The sequence below is a fragment of the Parambassis ranga genome, chromosome 21 (genome assembly GCF_900634625.1).
Source record: "Parambassis ranga chromosome 21, fParRan2.1, whole genome shotgun sequence".
NCBI classification, from domain to species: Eukaryota; Metazoa; Chordata; class Actinopteri; family Ambassidae; genus Parambassis; species Parambassis ranga.
Window position 1 is genome coordinate 10,558,232 of NC_041041.1, and position 25,898 is coordinate 10,584,129.

The window sequence follows — 25,898 nt, forward strand, 5'->3', positions numbered from 1 at the left end:
AAGTAAGAAGAGAAGGCAGTAAACAAAAACAAGAAAGACATCATGTGCACATAATGTGTGTGTGTGCACAAGCAACAGAGGAGCAGCTGGGCTGACAGGAAGACCTAATGTGTCCCCTTCCCAGCTGAGGTTTCTGCCTCACAGCTGCACATTAGGATGCCCATACTGTACAGTGCAGTTATTTTGACCTTTGAAACAGTTCAGCTGCTAAATGCCCACTCTCAATGATGCCATTCATGAGAGGCCTCCAAATGTTTAAGCAATCCACCTAACAAACACAAACATGGAGCTGATGCAAAAGAGAGAGAGAGACTGTCAGACGGGCGTATGTGTCAAAACATTCATGATGCTCATGATGCAGCTCTCTGTATTTAAACAAGGAATCTCTGTACAGTGCGTGTGTGTGTGTTTGGCCATCTCAACAACTATGTATCCGTTGTATTTCACACTTAGCCGATGTATTACTCTGACCAGATGATTATTATTCATTACATGAATGATTATGTCAAAGCATGTGACTAATTAAAGTAGAGTTCTGGTTTAACTGTTTAGCAGTGGCTACCTTAGCATTAACTCTTCTGTGGCACTGTGAGGCAGCTGGATACCTGTGAGATTTGTAAAATTTCAGCCTGCACAAATTCTTTTCGCCTGTATAGGTATATTTAGGGATGATGGCGAGAAGCCACAATTGCCTTCTATGTGTGTATTTCTATGGACATCCTAACTGGAACTTTGTGAGCTATTTAGTGACTTCTTGCAGCTTTTGTTCAAACTTCAAATCGCTGTTGTCAGCACAGACCATTGTAGTTCCAAAGGTGAATTTGAGAGATTCCAGCTGCATTGTGAGGTAATTTGATTGTGGCCAAGGTTCATCTCTGCAAGCAGACACTGACTATTTCATAGCATCAGCTGTAAGCAGCATTTGGTCTGTTATAAAAAGACACATTGTGATTTCTTAAGTGATATTTCTTTTGATTTCAATCTCTTTCAACATACAAGGCCATCTTAGTGTGTTTGAGATCGCCTCTATTCATTCAGAAATGTGATAAACCGGCAGTATCCACCAACACCGCATTCTGTTCCCCGTCTCTAGATGAAGAGTCAGCATAGGTTTAATGCCCCATAGAGGAAGAATCACTCCTCGTAAATCAAACAGCACAGATGAGGCACCTCTGTCGAAAAACCACCAAGAGCCAATTAGCCTCGTCTGTGATCCAGGGAGGTTTGATCCTCCTTCATGTGGTGCAGACAGTTTGGATGAAAGAAATTCTCACAGTAAGACAGGCTATTTACTCTGTTATCCTCAGTGATCAGAGAAACACACAGCTAGACAAGACTAACATAAAACATACACTGTATATTCCCCTGATCTGCCATAAATTAAAGAGCAAATAAAATATATAAGCCAGAAAATGCACAATACTCATTTATTTCCATATAATACTTCATAAGTTAGAAGAAGATGTTTTCCTATCTCGTTACCTTCACTTTGAACCTTGCTGGGAGCCTGACAGAATGATAAACAGTCCAATCAATAAAAGTGTCAAGTAGTGATGGATGGATAAATACAAATACATAGAATACAAATTCTGCTGGATTCTAATTGAAGAATTCCAGGCTACTATTTGTAACTGTTTCCACAGTCAAGTAGCGACCATCCTTTATTAAAATGCCAGAACTTGTAAGGCTCTGAGGGGTGAGTCAATGTGGCTTTGCTGAGAGTGAAACATAGAATAAAGAATGTTGTCACTTCCACTCAGGGTCAGGCTTAGATTTGTTTGCTGACATAGAAAAGACCCAACTAGAAGGGTACAAAAAAAATTAAATAAATAGGTGTGACGTGAGTGGATCCAATTATTATTTCTTTAAAGTGATGCATTATTTTTGTTTTTATTCTGAAACGCAGCATTTATAGCTTATGATACATATGCTGGAACAGTACACGTAGTCCTTTTTTTGTGGAGTACGCACACAAACACACACACACACACACACACACACACACAAGCCATCACAGATTCACAGAAGAGATGGAGAACATGTCTGACAATTTGCTTCAAAGGCAACGGCGCTGTCCTGTGGCAGCAGGATTGAGAGACTCAGCGTATTCTGGACAGTTATGTTTGTCCATTTGGGTTTGTGGCCCAGAGGCCAACGTGAGTGGCAGAGGATATTAAGGTCAGACAGAAGCGTGATCTAAGGCGACTATGGCTGAAGCTTTGACCGATAAAACCCCGCTGCCCTGCTGATCCCTCCCTGCCCTCTCTCTGAGTCCTTTTTAAAACAGCTGATTTCAGTCATTCTGGCACACTTGGCCATTTAAAACTCAGCAGAGCTTAAATTTTGCAAGTACTGCCTTTGGATCACGTTGCTTGTTTTTTTCTTTAATAATTGCAGTTAAAGTGTTGCTTACAAATAGCATGGCATAGTTTAAACAACATCACAGACTTGATTTACATTGATGGGACGTTGGGGCTTTTACCCTCTGAACTTACCATTAGTGGCTGCCGGACTTCAGCCATATGTGCATGAGCAAACTTCGCATAGACAACACCTTTACCTGTGCGTGTGTGCGTGTGTGTGTGAGACTGCCAGTATATTTCTGACTGGGTGCGATGTCACTACTTCAACTTTCTCCAACCTCTTAGCTCAACACTAATTATGCTGGGGCTGTGGCTGATTTATTCAGTGAATTAAACAGCTTTTAGGAGCCAGTTTAAAGATCTGAACGCTGTTTTGCTATGAATATTCAGCGCTGTGACTAATTGGGATTAGAAGCGAGGTGTTACCTGGCTGAGTTATGCTACGCTTTGAAAACGATTACACACATTTGGGTTTTGCTGGTTTCACTACACCTGCTGATAAAGTTCAGAATAACACTGGGAGACTGTAGCTTGCTCTGTATAACCTGCAGGTCATTAAGCAGGATCATGTGGGTCATTGGCAGGTCATACTTCGTACATCCATTCATCCTCTACAGCCACTTACTCTCTTCGGGGTTGCGGCGGGTTGAATACCTCCCAGTGTGCACTGGGCAATTAGTCAGTTACACTATGGACTTCTGCCAGTCGATTACAGCAAACTGTTCTCTGGTTGTACAGTACTTATGAAGTAATATTTTTACTGGTCATAAGAACTATGACGAGTAAAATATTGCAGTCTAACACCTCATTTGATGGATGTTGTTAAGGGATTCACTGGCAATGGACCTATTCTGTTGTTTGGGTGTGTTTATGTGGTTTTTATAGTGACACCTCAGCCTGAGAAGTCATATTAGACAACTTTTATGTGACTAGATCGTCACAGTTCTACACTGATGTGAAATTTTGGGTGAAATCTGCTTCATACAGTTCAAGACTTATACATAAGTGGCAGCCGTTCCTCCGTGAAGCAGTTAATAAAACTGTGTCTCTCTTTCCCCTCGACCTCGTTATCACCCGCTTACCAATTCACTGCACTGCTTAATCAGCTTTGAAAGAAAACAGGAACTGACATTAATGGCCTTCATGTTTACTTCCACCTGAGGGCAGAGTACAGTGTATGAAGTCTTGTTCTACTTGATCAGATATCGGCCACATTTCAAACATAATGTCACCGTAGCCAGAGTGTCAACATGTGGTGCACTCAATCGGCTCCTCTCCACATTATGGTCTGAGTTTTCGTTCAATTTTCAGTCTATGTTTTGACCGCAGGCTTACAATGTTCTTCATATAAACTGAAGAGGACCTTGGCAAAGGCTGACATGCAGCTGCATTCTTAAGTAACTGTTTGCTGACAAGTTCACCGAGGTGATTACAAGTCAATATTGTGTTCACAACTCCTTTCCGGTGCCTGCCCTCAAGTGAACAAAAAAATCAATTATTGCAGGTGACCATGCTCAATAACTTGACCCTTGAACTGACACATCTAACTGGAAAGCAGCCATTATCTGATAAGTTATTAATTACAGCTCTGGATCCCAATTTTCTCATCTGCACGTGGCTGTGAATAAGGCCTCTAAAAGAGGGATTTGCACTGCTAAAGCTTTAAAATACGGCTGTCATTCATTAAACAAACAGTCCTTGTGAAAGTACATCATTACTGAAAAGTAAAAATATAAGTTGAGCAACCCATGACCTTCATCCAGTGATTTGCATCACAACAACAAGCAGAACAAGTGCAATCAATTCTTTTGTTTTCCACAGGCATTTTACAGAGACACTCATTAATCCTTGTCAAAAGGGCCAATATAAGGCTCAAAGGAAAAGCTAAAAGACACTTACTAAGAAAATACCTTCTGATGCAGTTACTGTATGTCTTAACACATCACAACTCACACAGTGAACAGCTATTAGCACCTCATCCTTACAGATATGTCAGCTGGTAATTGTTCAGAGTGAATTATAAAGTAAGCTCAGAATACCAATCCACAGCACGCTACTTACTGAATGACGGTGAAGACGCCGACTTCATTGTCATCCGGGTCCATTGTTGATGACAAGTCGAGTCAAGTTTAATTGTTTCTGTTTTTTTTCTGTCCGGGCCTTTTAAGCCTTCTTCACTGATGTGTGCACTCCCGTCCTTTCTCCTGGCTCCCAAAAGTTTCTTCCTGCTTTATTTGGACTTTCAATAGTCAACTGAGCTTGTCTGACTAAGCCATTCAGTTATTATTACATACAGTGCCCCTGTCCAAGTGAGTGGCTAGTGCCCTGGGGGAGGAGAGCGAGCTTGTCGCTTCTGCCTCAGTAATGAAATAACATCACATTCCGGGCCAGTGCATCAGAAAACACAGAGAGATCAATGCCTAACAGCTGGACTGCATTGGGTTGCTGTGCTGGTTAAGGGCTGCCTCAATGAGCAAGGCTCTTATGGAAAACATGTTCTGTTTGAGGGGAAATTATTTACCTGCCACACATGATTCTAGTTGTCAAATATATTTCCCTCTGGGATGCAGAGATCACTGTATTATTAACAACATTTAAGAATATGACCAAAATACAGTATCCTATCCTTGTATGAAGCGTTTGGAAATGGCATGTGTTTTATCATCCATGAGAGCTTAAAAATTAAGCTTCCACCGTAATCCAAACTCTATCACTATCTGCCTGCCAACTGTCACCCTTAACATTGCCAAACCTAAATCCTATATAACCCACTGAATTAGATCTTAACCTCAATTCTAACATCAGGTATTTTTATTAATTATTTTTATTGTATCATTATTTATTTTTCACACACATGTGGTTTAATAATGCTTATAATGAAATAATGTACAGTATATATGTCCACATTGTTGTGCTTTTTGTTTTATCCTTTGTTTTTTCCTGCCATTTGCCGTGGCATTTCATCATCATGATAGTTCACGCTGGATTATACCATGCTGATTCTCTCATGCATGAATGGCATACACAGTCTTCCATTAGTTATGAACTGAGGCACGTGTCTTTGCCTCAGCAAGCAAATGGAGCTGCTTGCATAACACATCCCATGCCATGTACACACAGCAGCAGTCAAAGTTCAGCTGCCTATATAACACAGGGCAGCAAAGTCTAAACTGTACATGTCTTGCTATATATATATATATGTGACTAGCTCTGTGATACTGCTTGAGTAATTTGTGCACTCTGACAATCATGCACACACATTCTCTTTATCCAGGCAGTGTGGGACGGCCACATGTGGCCAAAGTGGAGCACTGTGTGAAGGCTAGCGCAGACAAAAGCAAAACCTTTCTGTGAGATAAACACCACACATAAATCCGTCCAATCGTGCGGCCCAACGCTCACCCCTGGGCCACAACGCACTGCATCAGTGCCCTGTTTTTTTCCGTGACACACAGGGCCGCAGCACTTAGAGTGGGAACAGGCGACGTGCAAAGTGCAATGACCCTGCACGGCTGAGAATCACATTTTGCATGTTGTCTTCAGGTCACAACAGCGATGATTTAAGATGGTGATGATAGGCAGTGTGTGTTCTGAGACTCATCTGATTTAATGCGCTGTTCAGTCAGTGTGGGAGGATAGCTCATTTGTTTCCTTTAGAACAATGTGAGGCACCATGCTTCTTTGCAAATTGCTCTGACAGCTTGTATGACGGCAAGTCGCTGAATTTCTAATAATTAATTAGTCAAATACACTTTAGGGCACATGAAACAAAAAACCGTCTCTAAAATATGTCATAAACAGAAGCTGAATCAGGCAACCAATAGCAAAATGTGCAGTTTCTTCTACGTGCCAAAGACTTGAAAAAGACTTGAGTTGATTTTTTAGTCCATCAAAGCACATTTGTGCCTCACATAATAACAGTGCAAGTAACTTTCTCATTACTTTATGGAGCAGAACAAACAGTAGATGCATTTGCATAAAATGATGAGAGTAGCTCCATGCAGAACAGGAAAACTCATATTAATATAATAAGACCGCAGCCTGGCCCAACACCAAAGGTTACAGATGTATTTGTAAAAGCTGTCATTGGCATTCATTCCATTAATGTGATTTACATTATTTGTCTACAAACCTGAATCAGGATAATTATCTTTCTTGCCAACACAGAAGAATGCAAAATAGGTAATTAATCATAATTAATTAAACAAGTTGAAAAGCCATTAAAGGCAGTGGGACAAAGCCCTGGCTCTCATTAAGTCTGAAAGGTGTTGTTGCTGTTTATATCAAGCATTAACATTAAAGTGCACTGTTTAATGAAACCGCCTTTTCAAAGAGTCATCCACCATTTATAACTTATTGGGCACAATTAACCATCAGTAACGCAGAACACTAACAACCCCAGGAAGCATAAAAACAAGCTGTTATATACTCATAGCACAGATGCAGGAAGTACGCACAAGTCAATGGCTGTCAATGAGATCCCAAGGTATCACATTCCTCAAACCATTCTTGTGTCAACACACTACAGAAGCTCCACCCTGCAGCCCTGGGAGGATAGGATTCACAGCATCCAGCAATTATCTGTAATGTGGGAGAAAAATCAATGTGCCCATGGAAAGCTGCTAAGGTCACCAAGTCGACGCTGTCACTTGAATCAGAAGCACTGCGTCGCTGCAGACAGCGCTGCGAGCCTTTGGGCCAGAATATATGAGAACACGCATCATTTCTAATGCCATGGATTAGGGTAATTACTAGCCTGGCAATATGGAAGATAATTGTTTTTTGCAAGTGATCTTGTCATCTATTTATACAGATTAAAATGTCGCTTTAAATAAAATCATTTTAAGCATTAATTTTTCACTTTTAGCTCTAATTTCTCAGTCAGAAACTACTTTTTTGTAGTTGCAATTACACGTACACAGGTAGGTGTATATAACTGTAAACAATCAATACCGGTAAGGCAATACATTTAATTTGCACATTTCTGTAACAAAAGTATAATACAATCAAGTGAGGAATGTATGTTAAACCAAATTATACAAATTAAGGCTCATTTTCATGAGACATCCTCAGACTTACCTCTGCTTTTCCCGTTTTTTGTCCAGACTGCTACTAACACAAATTTCATTACTGTCTGTTTTATCAACTTCCATGTCTTCTCTCTCAGGTAGAAACACATCTGAACTTAATGGAGGGCAAGCTTGGACTGTGCCCTCTTTGTGGGTAAGTACATCCCAGCACAGTGAAGGGGAGGGAGGGAGGGGGGCGCCTCCTTGAAACATTGATAGTCTGGTGTAAATTCTATTAACAGCAATGTGATATTGAGAAGAATGAAAAATCAATATCTTGTGGCCAGTAATGTTTGAAGGATCAGTCTGAGAAGAAAAGTGAGATGGCATGGCCTAGCCCTGACGCAGAGACTGCTCCTGTAAGTGGTTAATCAAGTGCTTGTCTGACATCTAGATTGCATTTTCCTCTCACCATTACTCCCATTTTGCCCCTCCTCACTGTAGAGAAGACCTGCTATCAAATGTAAGAGATGGTAATCAGAGTAATAATAGCACCCACCAATCTGATATAGATGCACTCTTCTAAAGGGGTAGAAAATGGTGCTTTGCCTTTACTTCTCAGCTTTCAGAAGACAAATGCATTGTGTTGCAATTGTGCACCACAAACACTAGAGCTGCACGCACACGAGTGTACAGTTTCTCAGAAATGATGGGGAGTATGACTCACACTGAGTTTTGTATACTGTGTCTACTGTGTTAAAAGTGGACCCTTAACATGTTGCTGCAACCTTTGATAATATATTTAGCATCATAATGCGATCAAGCATCTATAAAAGAAAAGAGACGGAACCCTGTCATTTCTGTTTTGGCTCTTTAGGCCTGTTTTTTTCAGGATCTATTTACTAATGGCTGACAAACAAACAAAAAAGCAAGGCCGACATTTCCAAGGGCACTGTTTCACTCTCTTTCGGTGGTCCTGCAGGGTAGATTCTCACTTTAATGTGTATTATTAAAGGGTCATAACACTATGATGCCATGGGCTGCTTGCATTAAAATCTGTGCTGGCAGTGCACCAGCACAGACAAGTGACAGAGAGGGAGTATTGCATTAAGCTAGACTTAAGACTAATAATGCTAAGTCCTTCCACTCATGAGATATTATGTGGAGTGGAGGTGATTATTTTTGACATGCCTCTGGTGTGTTTGACGTTTAAAATGTCTGCAGTCTGACCCAAGACAATGGAAGATCTTTGTTTTTAGGGAAATGTTAGAATAGTTCACCTGATCTAATGTTACTATCAGCTCTATCATCTATATATTTGAATTAATATTAATTTTTAAAGGCAAGGTTGCCTGCACGATAACTATTTACAGTTCCCAACATGTAGGCCCTACTCTACAATCCAATAACTCTTTATAATCTGCTGAATCATGCATTTGCCATAAAAAGCATATTGAACACGAGACAAAATAAGAGAGACTGTGTGAATAGATTTCGTTGTGTGGATCTTGAATTGGTGACTCTAATTTTGTTATAAATTTAAAAATATCGCCTGCTTCACTAAAGCATTTCATGCATAGCATGACAATGAAGGCATGCCCTGCCATTTTCTTTGATTTTCTTCTTCTTCTTAGGCTTTGTTGTTGAACAGAGTATCAAAATCTTATGTGCTTATGTGGCACATCAATAGTTTTAGTTGTACTTAATGAGATCATCTGTAGCAAACCTGGGGCCATATGTGTTATTCCAACATAAATAATGCGCATGGAGGGGGTGAAAGGGGCTTATGAGCTCTGTTTACTCCAGTGTTCCACAAAAGGTTAATCTGGTCAAATCCAAATAAATCTTCCAAATTAATAATTAGCAGTAAATATCATGTCTTCACTTGACTCATGTTTGAGAATCAAAGTGCTAGCGCCATCTAGTGGCCCATTGTCAAATGTTTTTACTGCCTCTCAGCTCTTGCTGTGCTGACTCATACAGTCAGGTTCTCATGATACCCTTGTGAAATAACCAATAAGCCTTCAAGTACAGCCTCTCATCTCATACATATTAGAGCTGATGTGTACTAGACCCCAGAGGGTTAAAATGTGGAAATTATCATCATATTCTCAACACAGGTCTGAGAGGACGGCCTAAAACGCTTCAGAGGAGCCTTTCATTTAATACCGGCCTCCATGTCTAAAGGCACCACAGAACTGCCCTAATAAATCACAAGTAAACGTGCCGCCTACGTACATCTCCTGAAACCTGTTTTGTTCCAGTGAGCCAGTAGTATTAAGAGTATCCTTAGCAGCAGTCTGCACACTGTACTGCTCATTGTATTCCTACTGTGCAACTGTGCTCTTCAAAACCATCATTTACATTAAACAAAATTGGATTTAAATTGTAAGAAAAGGTTTTTTTACTGTATTCCAAAGGCAGGAGCTGTGTGAAGCCAGTGTTTATCCTGCCATCCTCTACGAGGGTAGTGGAAGTAAGCTGCACCTATCCCCCTGAGAAATGACATAACGGGAAGTCTGATGAGAATCTGCTAGGAGTCTCACTCCGAACCTCACCACCACCAAATAAGTGGATCAAACGCAAAGCTGTCCTCTTATCACCACTTCCCCTGTCTGTTGGTGGACTCTGGTATCTGATGAATCCTTATCGTGGCCATACAGTGCTGGTTCACATGTCATGTTATCACACAGGTCCCTTCCCCAGGGCTCCCACAGGAAGAGTCCTTACTGAGGGCGCTGCATGCCATGTATCTCAAGCGCCTTATGGTGAAGGGGGAGAAAAAAAAGCAGTGTGATCAAGAGAGCGTCGAGAATTAAGGCAAGGTCTGTAGCATGTGTTGAGATGACAGAGTGCATTTCAGCTGTTTCATTTGAACTTTAGGGATTTTGATATTCTGTTCCCCTTCAGATGCTGGATAATCTAAAGCAAACAGCAACTGCCACGTATTGCCTTAAACCACATACAGAGATTTTAACATTAGCTTTATCAGCACTGGTCCATTTAACCTAAAACCAAACAAACTGCAGAGAGGGCAGCAGTGTATTGGTCTATGTTCAGCAGGTCGTACAGATTATAAAATGAGCATATAGAACTCGAATACAACGTATATACAATTTGAAAGGAAATATGCAATTTTTTCTCAATTCTTCAAATAATCTAAAATCAGAACGCTGGCATTTTTTTGTAATTTAAAATTAATTTTAACGCATTTCAAAAGTCAAAAGTAAGAATTCTGGAAGAAAACAAACACAAATTTGAATTTTTGCAACATCTTCAGTGTGACTTTAGAATTATGAATTATTTTAGTCTTAATTTCTGAAGAATTGTCAGAATGAAGACAAAAAACGTGTTATTGTTTTAAAAGAAGGGTAAAATTAATTCTGACATTTATCTTTCAAGACTTTTTCACTGAATGTTAAAGTGGAATTTGTCAAATGATATGTTTCAGTCACACTATTCTAACTGACTAACATACTGTAGCTGTTTTTAAACATTTAATGGGTCACACCCACGAATGAATTCAAAACTTCTCTTTTTATTCCCTCAGTGTTTGTTTGAGTGGGAACGAGCTTACTTCTTGAAATCGTTATTAAAAGGATGAAAGCAGGAAGTTGTGTGAGTCAGGGTGTGTTGGGAGGTGGAGGAGGTGACCGGGGGCTACAGGCGCGTATTTCATAATACGGGGAATGGTGACGCGCCTGGGACCTGGTGCAGCTGTGGAACTGAGCCTCTCACTCCCTTCTCTTTGGACCTGCTTTGGCAGCGGAGATATGAGTCTGTTAATACACTTCGCCATCGACAACCTGACTAACTAAAGGAAATATGTCCGCTCAGGGATTGTTGAGCAGCGTTTTCTCATGCTCGCTAAGTCCTAAAAGTATTTCCAAGCGCAGACTGAGGCAGACCAGGAGCCTGGATTCGGCACTAATGCGACATTATGGCACAGAGGCAGAGGAGACAAAATGTAAGGTCGGTGACCTCCCTGTCAGAGATGATCGTGTGAAACACTCAACGGCAAATAACTGGATAGATGTCTACCTGCTTCTTATTAGTGTTAAATGCGTCTTATTGGGTGGAAGGATGTTTGTGCGCGTAAAAACACTGTGATGATGATAAAATAGGAATATTTGTTTTATGAACTGTGGCACTGCCAGTGTTCAAAAACTTATCACGTGATTGAAATAACTTTTAGATGAGTGTATTTTTTTTCTCATTGCGCACAACAGTTAAAACTCTCTCTAAGCGGCTGCTGCCTTTATTCTCCTGTTTCCAAATTCCGGAAGTGGCTGGAATTCCCTATAGGCTATGGATGGTGTGGAGAATGTTGCTGTTTTTCATTATCTGTATGCTTGGTACGTGCACTTTTACGCTGAGGAAAAAAAGGACCCCTGTAACATGTATGTGTCTAACATAACTGTGCAGTAACCATTGTGTGCGCGTGGACAGGGTGTCGGCAGACAGTGAAGGTGACTAATCTTATTCATTTTAATGTAATAATGTCAGCAGAAGCCTGAGCGGGCACTGACCTGCTGGAACATGTACCGATGGAAAACTTTGTCACATTTGTCAAGACTTAACTGACTTGACAAATTTTCATCACTGAACATTCAGCCCAAACCTGTCATGGCACATGGTTGTTTCTTAGAAACCTTCAGGATAGGATTAAGTATGTGTCCATTAATACATACAGACCTTTAACTCATAAGTTTCCCAGTAAACTCCAGTTTACTGAGGGAAATTCTGGACATTGATTAATATCACTGTTAACCCTGCTTCCTCCTGTTTGTGGACTCTCATGATCTGTCTTTATAAAGACAGATGTGATTGTGAGGTATAAATACCTCACACGATCAACCATATGGGCACCAGCCAGTCAACCTATTCAGTGGTGTATGTGTGAGGTTCTCATGGTAACACTGTTTATTTAGCAGAATGGAAATGTATTACAGATGTGACGCTGTAATAGGGCCTGTCTGTTTTACAGTCATCAACAAGAACCCAGATCCTGCAGCCAGAGCCCTTAAGAAATGGATTCTGTAAATCTGAGTGAAGCTGATTAGTACTGGAGACGACTCCATGTAAGAGAGAGAGAGAGAATAAGCAATGTGATTTATGACTTCAGGGAGGGTGTTGGCATGGGTTCGCATGAGCTTTAAGCCTTTTTTCCAAACTTTTTTAAGCTGGAAAACATTACTGCCAGTGCAGATCACAAGCTCAGACATTATGTATAAATGCACTTGTTATATTCTCATTAGTCAAGTGCAGCTGTACTGCAGTGTTTTACAACCCCTAGCAAAATGCTGAGAAGAAGCTGGAGTCACTCGGGCTGAATATGAGGTCTGAGATCCTTCCTGGAGACTCACATGACCACGCTGTCAGCTTACAGTGAGGGAGAAAGTGCCGCATAATATGCAAACCTTACTCCAAGTCAGTAATCAAAGTCACATTTTCTGGGTGTGCAAATATCCAACTGGTGGTTCATTCAGGGACACTGGTATCTAAGAGACTGTTGCAACAACAATAATGAAGTCAGGTTGACAGTATTTCCCTCTTTTTACCTCCGCCCAAATATGGCTCTTGCAAACCTCTGCTCATATGAGATGCACAATGTGTTTTCTAACAACTGTCCAGGCCTCTTGTAAAAAAAAAAAAATCAAAGGTAAAGTTTGCATAGCATCACATCGCTGCTTTATAATCAGTGGAAATGCATCACTGCACTCTGTAGATCAGTGTCAGAGTGGCTTGTTTGATCGATGTTATGACCGCCCTTGTATTTTCCATAGGTTGATTTTCATTGTACTTTAATAGTAGTGTACTCAGCCCGAGCAGAGATGGAAAGCAGAGACATCTGGTTTACATGAAGAAAGCTTCAACTCTTATTTCTCACAGTGCAGCAGCATGACCTGATCCTTGGCTACAGTCCCTCAGGCACATATTTCTTCCCACAAGAGACTGTCCGTTTGCATGGCACAGGGCTAAATGAGTTGGCTCGCATCTGCAGCACTGTAACATCAAGTTTATGTCTGATCATGAGAAAACACACACACACACACACAAACACACACACACACACACGGTGGGTTGGTTGTAAACAAATGTGTAGAATCATTGTTTAACATCATTTCATAGAAATCTCACTTTTAGCTGCCTTTGTGTGGTTACATAACCGGCAGATATGATCTGCTTAGTGTACATCAGAGGGTATTCTCAGGCTGAAGAAATATATAAACCACAGTGTCGGTCTTTACTCTATAACCACAGTTCTCCTGCATATAAGAACGAAATGTTCAGGTGGAAGCATTTTTAGGGGGAAACATCGTGAGATCATTTTTAGCTTGCAGAGGACAGAAACACTTTTACAGGTGTGGTTAGGTGTAAAAATCTGCAGTACATGTAGAACTCTGTTCAGTGTTCTGCACACAATCTAATATTATTCCAATATGGAGCCAGTACCCCCTGTTTATTAAGGATTAATTTGACTGAGGCGAATCCTGTCTCTGACCCACATGAGTGCTTAGCTTTGGTTACCTCAAAATTTTTTCTGCATTTTAATATTGTCAGCATGAAATCTTGTCCCCAGGCTGTGTGTGTGTGTGTAACTGCCGTTCAGTTGTTATAATACTTTTGTTTGACAGCCGTATCAGATACGCAGCTGTAAATGATATCTCCATTCACTGAGGTTTCTCTTATGGATGCTGGTAAATTGCAGCGACTTCTAAAGCCTTTAGAGGGAGCCATTCATCATTCTGTTGCAGTAATGTTGTGAGAAAACGAGGACATTAATCACTGGAACAAAGATTAAAGGGTCACTGGGGGACAGTATCAAAACATATGTGCTTTCATCTTGTATGACAGTATAATGCTTTCATTTTAGTTTTCACAAAAGACACACAATTATCCTGTTATCAACTTAATTATGCTGCATTTTTAATATTGTACACCCATAAAATTATTACTAAAAAAACAGTTTTCCTTTTATTTCAAGCTGGAAAGAGCTGATTTTTAAAATACTGTAGAATTATTATTTTTTTAGCTGTAAGGTGGCAGGTTCTCTCTCAGGATGAGAATAGTAATAAGAAATCATTTTTTTAAGTACTACATGTTTTTCATCTTTATTTACATATAGCCACAGAGGCACGGCCTCATTCTGTTTGGTAGGAAGACATTTTTAAATAGAAGTTTTTGGGATGTTAAATTTAAAAATGAGAAATTTATGATGTGCCAACAATCATAAATTTCAGCTCTCTGGGTACATACTCTTGGAATAATATGATAAAGAGAAATAGAGGTTTGATACAAATGAGCTGCTGGAGTGTTTAGGCAGATTGTCATCTGCATTCCTCTGAACACCACACAGAGTGAGGGATGGCCTGAAGGAGAAAACGCTCGCAGGAAATCGAAAACGAGAAGCGAACCGAAGGGAATTCACTCATGTTTAATTTGAGAAATAGCTTATTTTCAGAAAACGTAAGATTGACAGAACCATTGAGACTAGTAGGTCTGTCTCAGACAAAACTGATGGACAGACTTAATAACCTGCACCCAAACCTTAACCTGGAGGCGGTGCTTTGCAAATAAACAGAGGAGAAATTATATTACTTTGTATTAATTTGGCATATATAATAAATGGTCTGTTTCTGAAGCTTCACTGCAGAGGTTTAGTGCATAAGTAAATACTGTTTTGTTTGTCCAGATAACCCTCAAACTGAAGGAGAATTTCTCCACCCAGCATTGCTTTGAAAATGTGTTGTTGTCTCTCTGGCATGCTGCTTCCTGTTTATCTTCACCGCATAACATTAAGAACCTCATTTCCAGAGAATCACAGAAGTCCATTCAAAGCAAGAGGCAAAAATTCAGGATGCACAAAGTACTGCTGCTTTTACAGCCAGTGTTTATCACAGCAGTTTTGTAGCTGTAGAAGTGGGCGTCCGGCTAGGAGGACCTCAGAGGCACAAGGCTCAATACTCAATGAGGTAAAAACAAAACAAAACAAAACGCTCAGAGAAACAGCTTAAGGCTTTAAATGATGATTGGAGCTGGTTAACACCTCTTGTTCATGGCTGTTCCATGATACTAATTATTGAACAGAGGTGAGGTTGGGGTTGAATTGTTCAACATCTTTCAGAAAAATGTCCTGAAAACATTATCCCAGAGGTGGTGTGAGTGCCTAGAAATTTAATGTAGCAGTATAATGTTAGAGTGGACACTTTGATTGTCAACACTCCAAATGAGCAGTTTAATCATTCCAGCCTCTGCTCTGATGCTTCTGATCGGATGGTTGTGATCCTACATGCACCATACTATCTTATTTACACTAGTGATTTCCTACTGTAGCTGATAAGAAACAGTCTTACTGAGCTTAGAGACCTCAGTTAATGCATTGCATGACATCTGCTCAGATGTACCTGTGTAGTATGCAGGACTACTTTTTTAACCACAAATATATGCTGTGTGCAGACTGCAGAGGCACTTTTAGATAAAAAAAAATATATATTTTATTTTTATTTTATTTTTTTACTAGAAATGTATAAAATGTTCAAGCTAGCTGTCTGAAGCTTTGTTAGCTGCTAGCTAACTCCCATATAAGTACTACTACTGCTTTAGGCTATATTTACCAGACACACGAGGAGTAACATCCTTCTCCATAGCAACGGCCACTGAGGCTCATGGGTAATGTAGTGTCTGGAACGATTCTCGTTTTCGAAGTGCCCAAAACATGCTTGAAACTCTAAGAAACTCTGAGACTTTAGCCTAATAACATGATTTAAAGGTTGTGGTCCCGCAGCAGTTGCGTCACAGTGTTACAGCAACAGCTGACGGAGGACGATGTTCAGTGTTTGACAGGCGGACTACCTGCGCGCTCAGATGGAGTTTGTTATCTGGAAGAACAGCCCTGCTGACCCCTCCTGTTGTCTATACCTCCTCCCTGTCAGCTGTAATGTTATCCATGTGGATCTGCGGCTCGCCAGGATGTAAATCAGTCCAACTCGTTCCAGTTTGCATGTAAACATGTGTTCCGGATTTACGCGGGGACAATCGTTTGAGACTGGCGTGGGTTAATTTGGCAGCAGCAGCAGTAGTAGTACGCATTCGAGGGTGAGCACTTATCGATCCGTGGGATATCTGTGATGGGGAATCCCCGTCCCAAACGATGCATCATGTATCATGTAAGTAGTTGTAGTCTGAGCTGTAACTTTGTAAAAGTTTGTTATGACCACAGAGACAGACAGAAACGTGATGACGTTACCTCAGGACGTCAACTTTATAATTTGTTTTTGATCCATATTTTTCCTGGCACTGGTACTTAAACGTTACACTGTAATTACTATATATATATATATATATATATATATATATATATATATATATATATATATATATATATATATATACATCTTATATATATATATATATGTATGTGATGTAGTCAACTGTGTAGATCGACATATGTTATGCATTTATTATTATTAGGCGGTAGATTCCTGCTGTTACAGGACACCCTGACATTGTTTTGCTTCTGTTGTTTCCCTTATACTTGTTAAAAGAATAGGTTAGATGCGTGTTGAATATACTGTGGACATCTAAAGCACATAATGTTGACAGACATGTTGTGGAAAGCTCTTCCTATAATGCTCCATTGAAGGGTTTCCTGAGCACTGAGGAATAGTCATCACCTCACTGGATCTCACTCAAGTGTGGTTGATTAGTATAATCTGAGGTTTCAATCTACTGTAGCTATATTGTATGAACTACCTTGCACGTTTCCTCCCATTGTATTCTAGGAAGCCCTATTGTATTGCAGCAGGGCTTTGAATTAAAATTAGGTCATGCACCTGTATCCATGGCACGCTGTGTGGAAATGCCCCCGAAGCAGACAGTGTTTACTGTATGTGAATTATGAGCTGATACAGTTAAGAAGGAGTATTTTCTTTACTAAGAACAGACGGTTAAATCAGTGATTTGACTGATGGTTGGTAGTATATCTGACAGGTTGTTTTAAAACAACACTCAGAGTTTGCCAAGACAAACCTGGTGTTTTCATTAATTAGTAACTGCTGCAAACGCTGAGCTCTGTGTGATTAGAAACGGTGCTTTAGTTTAGATTTCTGTAAGCACTGGAAACAGCTGTTTGTGTCTGACTTCCTTCCACTGTGGCAAAATACCAAAAAAAAGAAGCACAGTGAAACAGTTTGATAGAATGAAGAAATATTGGTTTAAATCATGTCAGCACATGAAACCCTCTAACCCATTATTATTATAGAGGTGATAAAAGGGTTTTGCAATTACAATGCCATGCTTGGCATTTTGCAAGAAAGAAAAAAAAATGCCTTTAATTTGAGGGCGTCACTGACAGAGAAACTGTGGGAACTCCACTCACCCTCACATCAGATAGGGAGAAAGTTTCCACTCCCATATAGTCACACAAGAGGAATGTCTGAACAAAAATGACTAGATGTGACTCACACACTGTAGTTCATGTATTTGAAAGAGTGATGTATAAAGCATTGTTTAGGTGTGCCAGTCATCTGTTGCTATCCAAAAAATAAAAGTGGCCCAGACGTGCCTTAGATTAATAAAGACTGCCAGCCTTTGTCTAATCAATTAATGAAGGCCGTAGTCCTTCAGCTGAGGTAGCTGAGGTGAAGTGTGTGTTGCTAAAAATAATGCCCTACCTGTGTGATGGTAAATTTAGCATCTTGTGGAACAGACAAACACCTGTGGTTTGATGTCATAAAAGCTTTGGCAATGAGCTTATTTAAACAATTAGCTCATTAAATAATTAGGTAATTAACAGAATTATCATAATTGAATAATCAAAGTGCCCTGCCAAACAAAAGTGAGTATTGCAATCATAACAATACGATACATTTGCTGGTAATTGTGCTTGTCACAGATGCATATAAACTTTGTGACAGGTGGAAAATAAAAAGATGTCGGTGCAGTGTATGGTGCATCCACATAGTTTGACCAGCAGAGTGAGCTCCGGCATGTAATATACAGCGCATGTAGCATAGGCCTGCTGTGTTACAGAGGGCTGTAAACAGACGAGTACCCTTACCTTCTAAAACAGGCACACGTGCATGTCCATGACACTTGGCAGGCAGGTTGCTCCAGCCTCTTCCCGCTGAGGGTTTAGTCCGTCTCAGTGTCTGTTAATGTAACCCCTGACTGATTCAATGATTATGTGAAGCTGTGGAATCTGCCCCACCTGTTGCTACATCCTTCTGACTCTGTCGCTGTATGCTTTATTGATGCTGGATGAATTTTGGATGATGGTCACACACTGAAAGAAAGTTCCTCGCTGTGTTTGTTTTCTCTGCACTTTGTTGGACTATTTGTGTATTAGATAATAGTTTGCTACTGTAGCACAGCCCTAATTCTCATTTAATGGGAGTGAGCCACTTTAGTGTAAGCCTTATCCTGATAATGAGTTACTAAGCCTCTTTGGAACATGGCTCATATGATTGGCTTGAGTGTACTGGATCAAAGCATTGTAATCTCCAGCATGGAGATGCTCAAAGGTTAAGGATTTCAGATCAGATTATTTGAAGCATCATTACTACACCACTAACCCTTCAGAATGGATACAGCGGTGTTTTGTGAGATGGTTTATTTTATTGATAGTTTATTAAAAACTCAACAGCAGAATTGCACAGTATCGTGCACTGTATTGCACGGATATAATGGTAAAATCATTAATAATCTGAATCCTGATTCAGTGTTTTCAGATGGTTCAGTCTAGCTTTTGGTTTTTGATAGGACATGACTTCAGTCACACTAATGACTATGGTGATGACTACCTTAAAGCAACTCACTGTTGCTTTTCTGTCATGGGAAAGAATCGTTTTCTGCTGTGCAAGTGAAGCAGAAATATCTTACTGCTTCATGCATACTGGAGTCTGTAGAGAGTGTGACAGGTCATAAATGTGAAATAGGACACCAATTATAGATGCATCTAATGTGTTTTGTGTGTGTGTGTGTGTGTCTCCTCAGGGTGACTTCACCTGGAATAGTGTGTCAGGACGCAGTGTTGGCCTGAAGCCAGTCCCCCTGCAAAGCCTCTCAGAGCTGGAGAGGGTTCGTCTGCAGGACGTGGCCCTTAGGCGATTGCTTCGAGGTTACGACCTGGGCTGCCACATCACAATCCCTAAATGTATTCATGCACGTGCACACACAACAACTACACGCCCCTTCTATTTGCACTTCTTCTTTGTAAACTTAAGTTTGTCTGTTGTCTTTTGAATTGCGTTACTGTTATTAAATTTATACTGTGTAGTGTGCATCAAGCATGGCTGGAAGCATAATGACTACAGTAATTCTACTCTTTTCAGATGGCCACAAGCACAAGAAGTCACTTAGGAGCAAGCTGGATTCATTATCCAAAGAGAAGAGCAAAGACAAAGGTAATGCGGCTCATACTGCTGTTTACTAAAACGTTCCACTCGGCTCCTACAGCATGAGCAGTACAGAGAAAATCTGAATGGTTCCCAGTAGTTTTCGAACCAGTGAAGATAAACACAGCAATCTCTTATGTCTGACAGAACCTCTGAGACTTGTCAGACTTTTATTCCCCTCCACTCTCCAGCCCAGTCAGCCTCTGACACCCTAAAAGATACTCTTTTATCCTCTTGGCTGAGGCTGTATGGACTCAGTGAAGCAGACACTCTCAGCTGTTTATACCCATGGAGCACTGAGTGATCAGAATCTTACAGTGCAGAGGGAGCAGCCCCGCCCGCTGCAACAATCTGGCAAGAAAGTGATGTTCTCTGTCAGACAAGCAGTCGAGGGAAATAACTAAAACAATCTTAAGTGGTGGCTCATTCATTACAGCCTATCCTCTGGCATGCCCAGACCTCTCTTTCCTCTGTTCCATTTTTGTTTAAAAAGGCACTTGGGAAAGTATGTGCTCTCTCTCACCCTGAATATTGAGTACGCACTGTTTATTTTGAGCAGAAAAAGCTCCATTTTGTATATAGTGTATGAATCCATTACTGCACAATTTACAGAAAATAGAGAGCAAAACGCTGTTACGTCTAACACATCTAAAGAGGATCTAAGAATTTCTGTGTTGACTGTGTGTGAACTTTCGGCCTCTGCTCTTTCCCTCTGCACAGAGTCTACGCCACAGGCGTTTGGCATACCGCTGTCGCATGTCATTTCCAACGACCGCACACACAAGCTGCGGCACGATCACCCGCGGGAGGAACACAGTGACCCCACTGAATTGATGCTGTCCTTCCTTCACCTGACCTCCAGCTTCAAAAGGTCTAACAAAGAGTTCTCCAGCAGCAACTCGTCCCTGAGCTCCACTTCTGAGACCCCTAATGAATCTCCTCTGCCCAGCACACCAGACCCAGCCCCGCGGACACGCAGGAGGGTAACGTCAATAAACCTCACGCACTGATGCAGAGCAACAGGGGATCTGTCTGATTACACTTGCTTCTTCTAAGGGGAATTTGTGACCTTTCCTTTAATTCAGTCCACTGCAGCCTCAAAATCTTAAATCTCCTCAGCACATTCTGTCACTCACAGCATATGATCAGTTTTTTTCCAGTCACTTAATGATTGTCACCTATCTACCTGACAGGGTGGAGTGTCTGTGGATTGCATCACTGACCTTGATGATAACCAGTCTCGGCTCTTGGAGGCCCTCCAGCTGTCTCTGCCAGAAGAGGCTGCTGGCAACAAGAAGAAGCACCATGACAAAAAGCTCAGCCTTAACCCAATTTACAGACAGGTGCCCAGGATAGTAGACCTCTGCTGCCAGCATCTGGAAAAATACGGTATAATGCCCAAAAGCAAACAAGATATACATTGCATACATTATAGAAAAGGTCCCTGTGGAGGTGTCATGTTAAATATTCATCACAACATTGGCACTAACGGGGTCTGTCGTTGTTCAGGTCTACAAACAGTTGGAATTTTCCGTGTTGGGAGTTCCAAGAAGAGAGTACGACAGGTAAGGCGTCACCACTTACTATTAACACATATTAATACATCTGCACAATGGGCAGAGTTAACTGTCTTTATATTTCCTTCAGCTTCGGGATGAGTTTGACCAGGGATGGGAGGTAAACCTGGATGAGGAGCACAGTGTCCACGATGTGGCTGCACTGCTGAAAGAATTCCTCCGAGACATGCCCGACCCACTGCTGACAAGAGAGCTGTACACTGCCTTCATCAACACACTGTGTGAGGAGCCCACACATGTACTGAGCTCATTATTCTTGCTGTCACTCTGTGAATTCTTGTGTTACATTTTTGATTTATTTGAAATTCCCTTTTTTTCTGCAGTGCTGGATGATTCAGACCAACAGAGTGTCATCCGCCTCCTGATATTTTTGCTCCCTCCCTGTAACAGCGACACGCTGCAGCGCCTTCTCTGCTTGTTGTCCACTGTGTACGCCCATGCTGAAGACAGGCTGGACAATGAGGGACAGGAGGTAAAGAAACTGTTTTATGGTTGTGTGAGAAAAAAAATGCTGAATATCATAAATAAACATTATAATATGATGGTGATGAATCGGAGCAGCCCTCAGAAGGCAGCGAGCCAGATGTGTTGTACATCTGCGGTTTTTATGCAGCAGCATTTTGCACAATGATTCATCATCTCTATTAAATGTTTCCCTATACAGATAGCACCCTACTGCACAGTATAGACACAAACGCTGTGCTTCAGCAAATAACATCATTCAATGTAGATGAATAAACACAGCATGTGAGAGGGAGTATATATAAATATTTGCTTTTGGGCTGAAAAGTACCATCAATCTGCCATTTATATGTTAAAAAGCACATATGTCCTACCAGGAAGTGCTGTCCTCTATTTTTTTTTACACCACTTTTAGTTGACTTACTAAGAATAATGATTTATGACACTTTTTTTAAACACATACCTAAGCATGAAATGAACTCACGGACCTCTTGCACATGACCTGCTGCTGGTCGACCAGCTCCCTAAGTTCCTTAGTGTTTCTTTTTGTGTTAATCTCACTTTTGGACTTAGTAATCATCACGTTTTTTTTTTTTCCCACGGATTTAAAAGCAGTGTATTCTTGGCCCGTGTCCTAGAACATACATACTGTTACAGAACAAAAGAAGGCAGCGCCAGGCTTATTGGTGGTGGCAGGCCTGTGGTAGGTGCACATTCCTCTGCACCGGATAGGGTCTGTCTACAGCAGCTTACCTTTCATATGAATGAGAACATGGTCTGATTGATTAGTTTGCAGCCTAGGCTAGAAAAAGAAATGTGCCTCTACCTTCAATCTCATTTTGTTTGCTGTATAATGTGATTATGTCTTCTGTTCTGTAAAAAAAGTGTATGTTTGTTCTTTTTTGTTTAGCTCACAGGAAACAAGATGACGTCACTCAATTTAGCCACCATCTTTGGACCCAACCTCCTACATAAGCAGAAGAACTCAGACAAAGAGTTTTCGGTGCAGAGTTTTGCCCGTGCAGAGGAAAGTGCAGCCATCATCAGCGTTGTTCAAAGGATGATCGACACCTGCGATGCGCTATTTATGGTAAGCTGCTCTTACAGACAACTTAACTGGACATTCTTCATTTTTGATTCATTCAAAGGTCAAGCTGAACAGAGTCGAGCCTCCTCATGAAACTGTCACTTTAATTAGTTTCCTCTGTTGTATAAACTGAACATACCTTTTGATGTAGGCAGGCCATGAGGTCAAGGTGCCAGTGCTCTCAACACATTCCCACCCCAGCTTCTCCCTTCTTGAATCTCAATTGATCAATGCCATACCTGCTGTCATTGATGCCAGCACTGAGGGGGGTATTTCCTGCCGCTCTCTCTGCCTGAGGCTTTCTATATATGCATGTGTAACATCAGGCAGGTTTCAGAACAAAGCCGCACCACCACCGAATACAAAATTCTGCATATGACGTGCTGCGAATGGAAATCGATCGTCTCTTTGACCTCGCAGAATATTCCTTTCAGTGAATTGCATGAGCCTCATTGGAGGTGTCACTCCAGCCTCTGCACGGGTTATAGAGGATGTGAGCAAGGGTGTAGATCCCGATCTACATATTAGTGTCTTCTTACCAGAAACTCTGTTGTTGTGCACATTGAAGCATAGATGCTGAGAGTGATGCTGTTTATATATGTAAATGAATACTGAGAAATGTGTATTTATTGTCAGTGTGATTTAGTATAAGGCTAACAAGGACTCTACGTCTGTCATCAGTTATTATGAACTTCAGTAAAACAAATCTGTTGTTGTCTTCCAGGTTCCTGCAGACCTGCAGAATGAGGTTCTGATAAGTTTGCTGGAAACTGATCCAGATGTTGTGGATTATCTGCTCCGAAGGAAAGCTTCTCAGTGCTCGTGAGTGTAAAGATTTATCCTTTAAAAATAACTATATATCGGTATGCTGGGTGCTTAAATATATTGTATCTTCTTTGTGCAGAGCGCCAAGCCTGCTCAGACCAGAAGAGTCCTTTTCTTTAAATAAGAGGTGCTTATCCAGTGACTCCCTCAAAGCCTCGAGCGGAGAGGTATCTCCTTATGACAATAATTCTCCTGTCCTGTCGGACCGACTGCTGTGTAAATACCCAGCAGACAGCACTTCATTCTCAGAGAGAGTCTCCAGACTTTCTGAGCAGAACAAACTCGGTGATCATTCAAAAGACAGATCTGGCAGCCACTCTCCTACGCTTTCTACTGACAAAGGTAAGACGCATTCATTTCCATGTATCATTTTATACAGTATAATTTAAAAATATGTTGTCATTTTGTGTTTATGTTCTATTTTTTTCTGAGATTTAAACGAAAAATATGATATCACATTTCTGTGGTAAGTGTTCTGGTTAACATAGCTTATGCAAGTTCATCTTTATCATAAGCTTTTTTGGTTACCTGTGAATAGAGCCTGCTAGATATTATTCTAGTCTTTCAGCATTGCTGCTGGTTGTATTGTTTTTTGTTTCATACAGATAATTTAAGGCAATAACATATTGTATAATATAAGTGTCTTTTAAATGAGTAGTTTTTTAAGTACTGTGGCTGTATGTAGCATTTGTAATTGGTTAGCATAGCTTAGTTTGCAGCCTGGAGACAGGTTGAAACAGCTTGACCATTTAATGAAAGCAAAACAATATCTGTTATAAACATTTACTATCCATAATTTATATATAATTTCCTAACTACTATAGCTGTCCAGTCTGTGCACTTATCTTCCCGGCCGCTGATCTTCAGTTAACTTTTATTCAAGAAGTCCAATCAGTCTGTTCTAGTCATTCTCAAGCAATGTATCAGACTGAGCAGCTAGTTAGCATAGCTTAGCCTAAAGACTGTAAACAGTTACCCTGGGTTATTTTATAAATCAATATATCAGTATTTCTATCCATTTATGATCCTTTGTAAATATTGTGACCTGTATAGGCTGTGAAGGCTAACATCGAAATGTTACCCTTCCTTTTTAAATTAGTGTCACTGCCTTTAGAAGCCAGCCAAAAGGAGAGCATGACTTTGTCATATTTGCATTGATAATGAGATTTATTACACCATAAGGAATCTTTATCTTTATCTTTTGTGTCCATTTAGAGGCCTCGACTGACAGTTTCTGGGACACCTGGCACGAGCTGTTCGGGAAGGATTTCACTGAACATCCTCACATCACTGGTAACTGACTCCTCATCACATGTTGCTCCAGGTGGTCTTTGGGATATGAACCCAATGCTGGATGTTAATGAATGGTTTCTCCCAGGCTCCCTTGGAGACATGTCGGAATGTGACTCGTTTGGATCATCAGAGGGGCTGAGCAGTCACCAAGGTAACAACAAGCTGCCCGTCAGAGCAACACAAATGGCATTGGGTGTCATGGAATCCAGGCCACACCTCCCTGTGACTCGCAGCAGCAGTGGTCCTTATGACCAGAGAGAGCGGAGACAGCCGGAATCATCATTACATCAGGCGCTGAGCAGCCAATCAGCAGCTATTAGCTCAGACGACTTAACACAAAGGACAGAACGCCCTGTGTGTCTTAAGGTCAGGACGGATGATTTGCCTCCCCTTCACTGCTCTAGACCGCTAAGAGAGACTCACATTTCTCACTCCACGCCCTCCCTCTTCACATATCAGTCTGACCCCCAAACTGAACGGCGGTCGCAGCAGAGCCCCGCCCTCCAGACGGACGCCTCGGGGCCTGGAGGAGAAAATGGCCCTGGTTCCTTAAACTGGCAGTCAGAAAGGTGGCATGTCTGGCAGATTCTGTCAAAAGAAAATCCAGAAGCCCTGCCAGAAACCCTGGTGTGACTGATGAGCTAATCTACAGATGACTCTTAGACACAGACACCAGTCTAAAGAGCTGATTTTATGTCTATATGCTAATAATAACCAGCTAACTATATATATAGTGTTATTATATTAATTTTGCAGAGGTGCTTAGCTGTATATATTTAATGCATGATTGTGTATGCAGTTTATTATTACTTGTTCTAGAATAATTAAATCTATTTTACAAACTTGTATTTAGACTTGAATGTCATAAATACACTTGAATGTTT

General features: G+C 40.9%; 1 protein-coding gene across 3 annotated transcripts; it reads left to right on the forward strand.

Moving 5' to 3' along the window:
- The first annotated feature begins 11,069 nt into the window (after positions 1-11,069).
- On the forward strand, positions 11,070-25,769 carry LOC114426396 (rho GTPase-activating protein 6). 3 transcript variants are annotated; one of them, XM_028393780.1, is made up of 13 exons: positions 11,070-11,344; positions 19,370-19,529; positions 19,708-19,779; positions 20,491-20,753; positions 20,964-21,159; positions 21,280-21,335; positions 21,418-21,568; positions 21,671-21,819; positions 22,720-22,899; positions 23,621-23,718; positions 23,801-24,063; positions 24,937-25,014; positions 25,100-25,769. In XM_028393780.1, exons 1-13 carry the CDS (start codon positions 11,198-11,200, stop codon positions 25,645-25,647), a joined length of 2,361 nt encoding a protein of 786 aa, XP_028249581.1. In that variant the 5' UTR covers positions 11,070-11,197; the 3' UTR covers positions 25,648-25,769. The 3 variants fall into 3 exon arrangements, with proteins under 3 accessions (XP_028249581.1, XP_028249583.1, XP_028249582.1); XM_028393782.1 differs by having other exon boundaries at positions 11,175-11,339; XM_028393781.1 differs by lacking the exon at positions 11,070-11,344 and adding an exon at positions 16,352-16,542.
- The last annotated feature ends 129 nt before the right edge of the window (positions 25,770-25,898 follow it).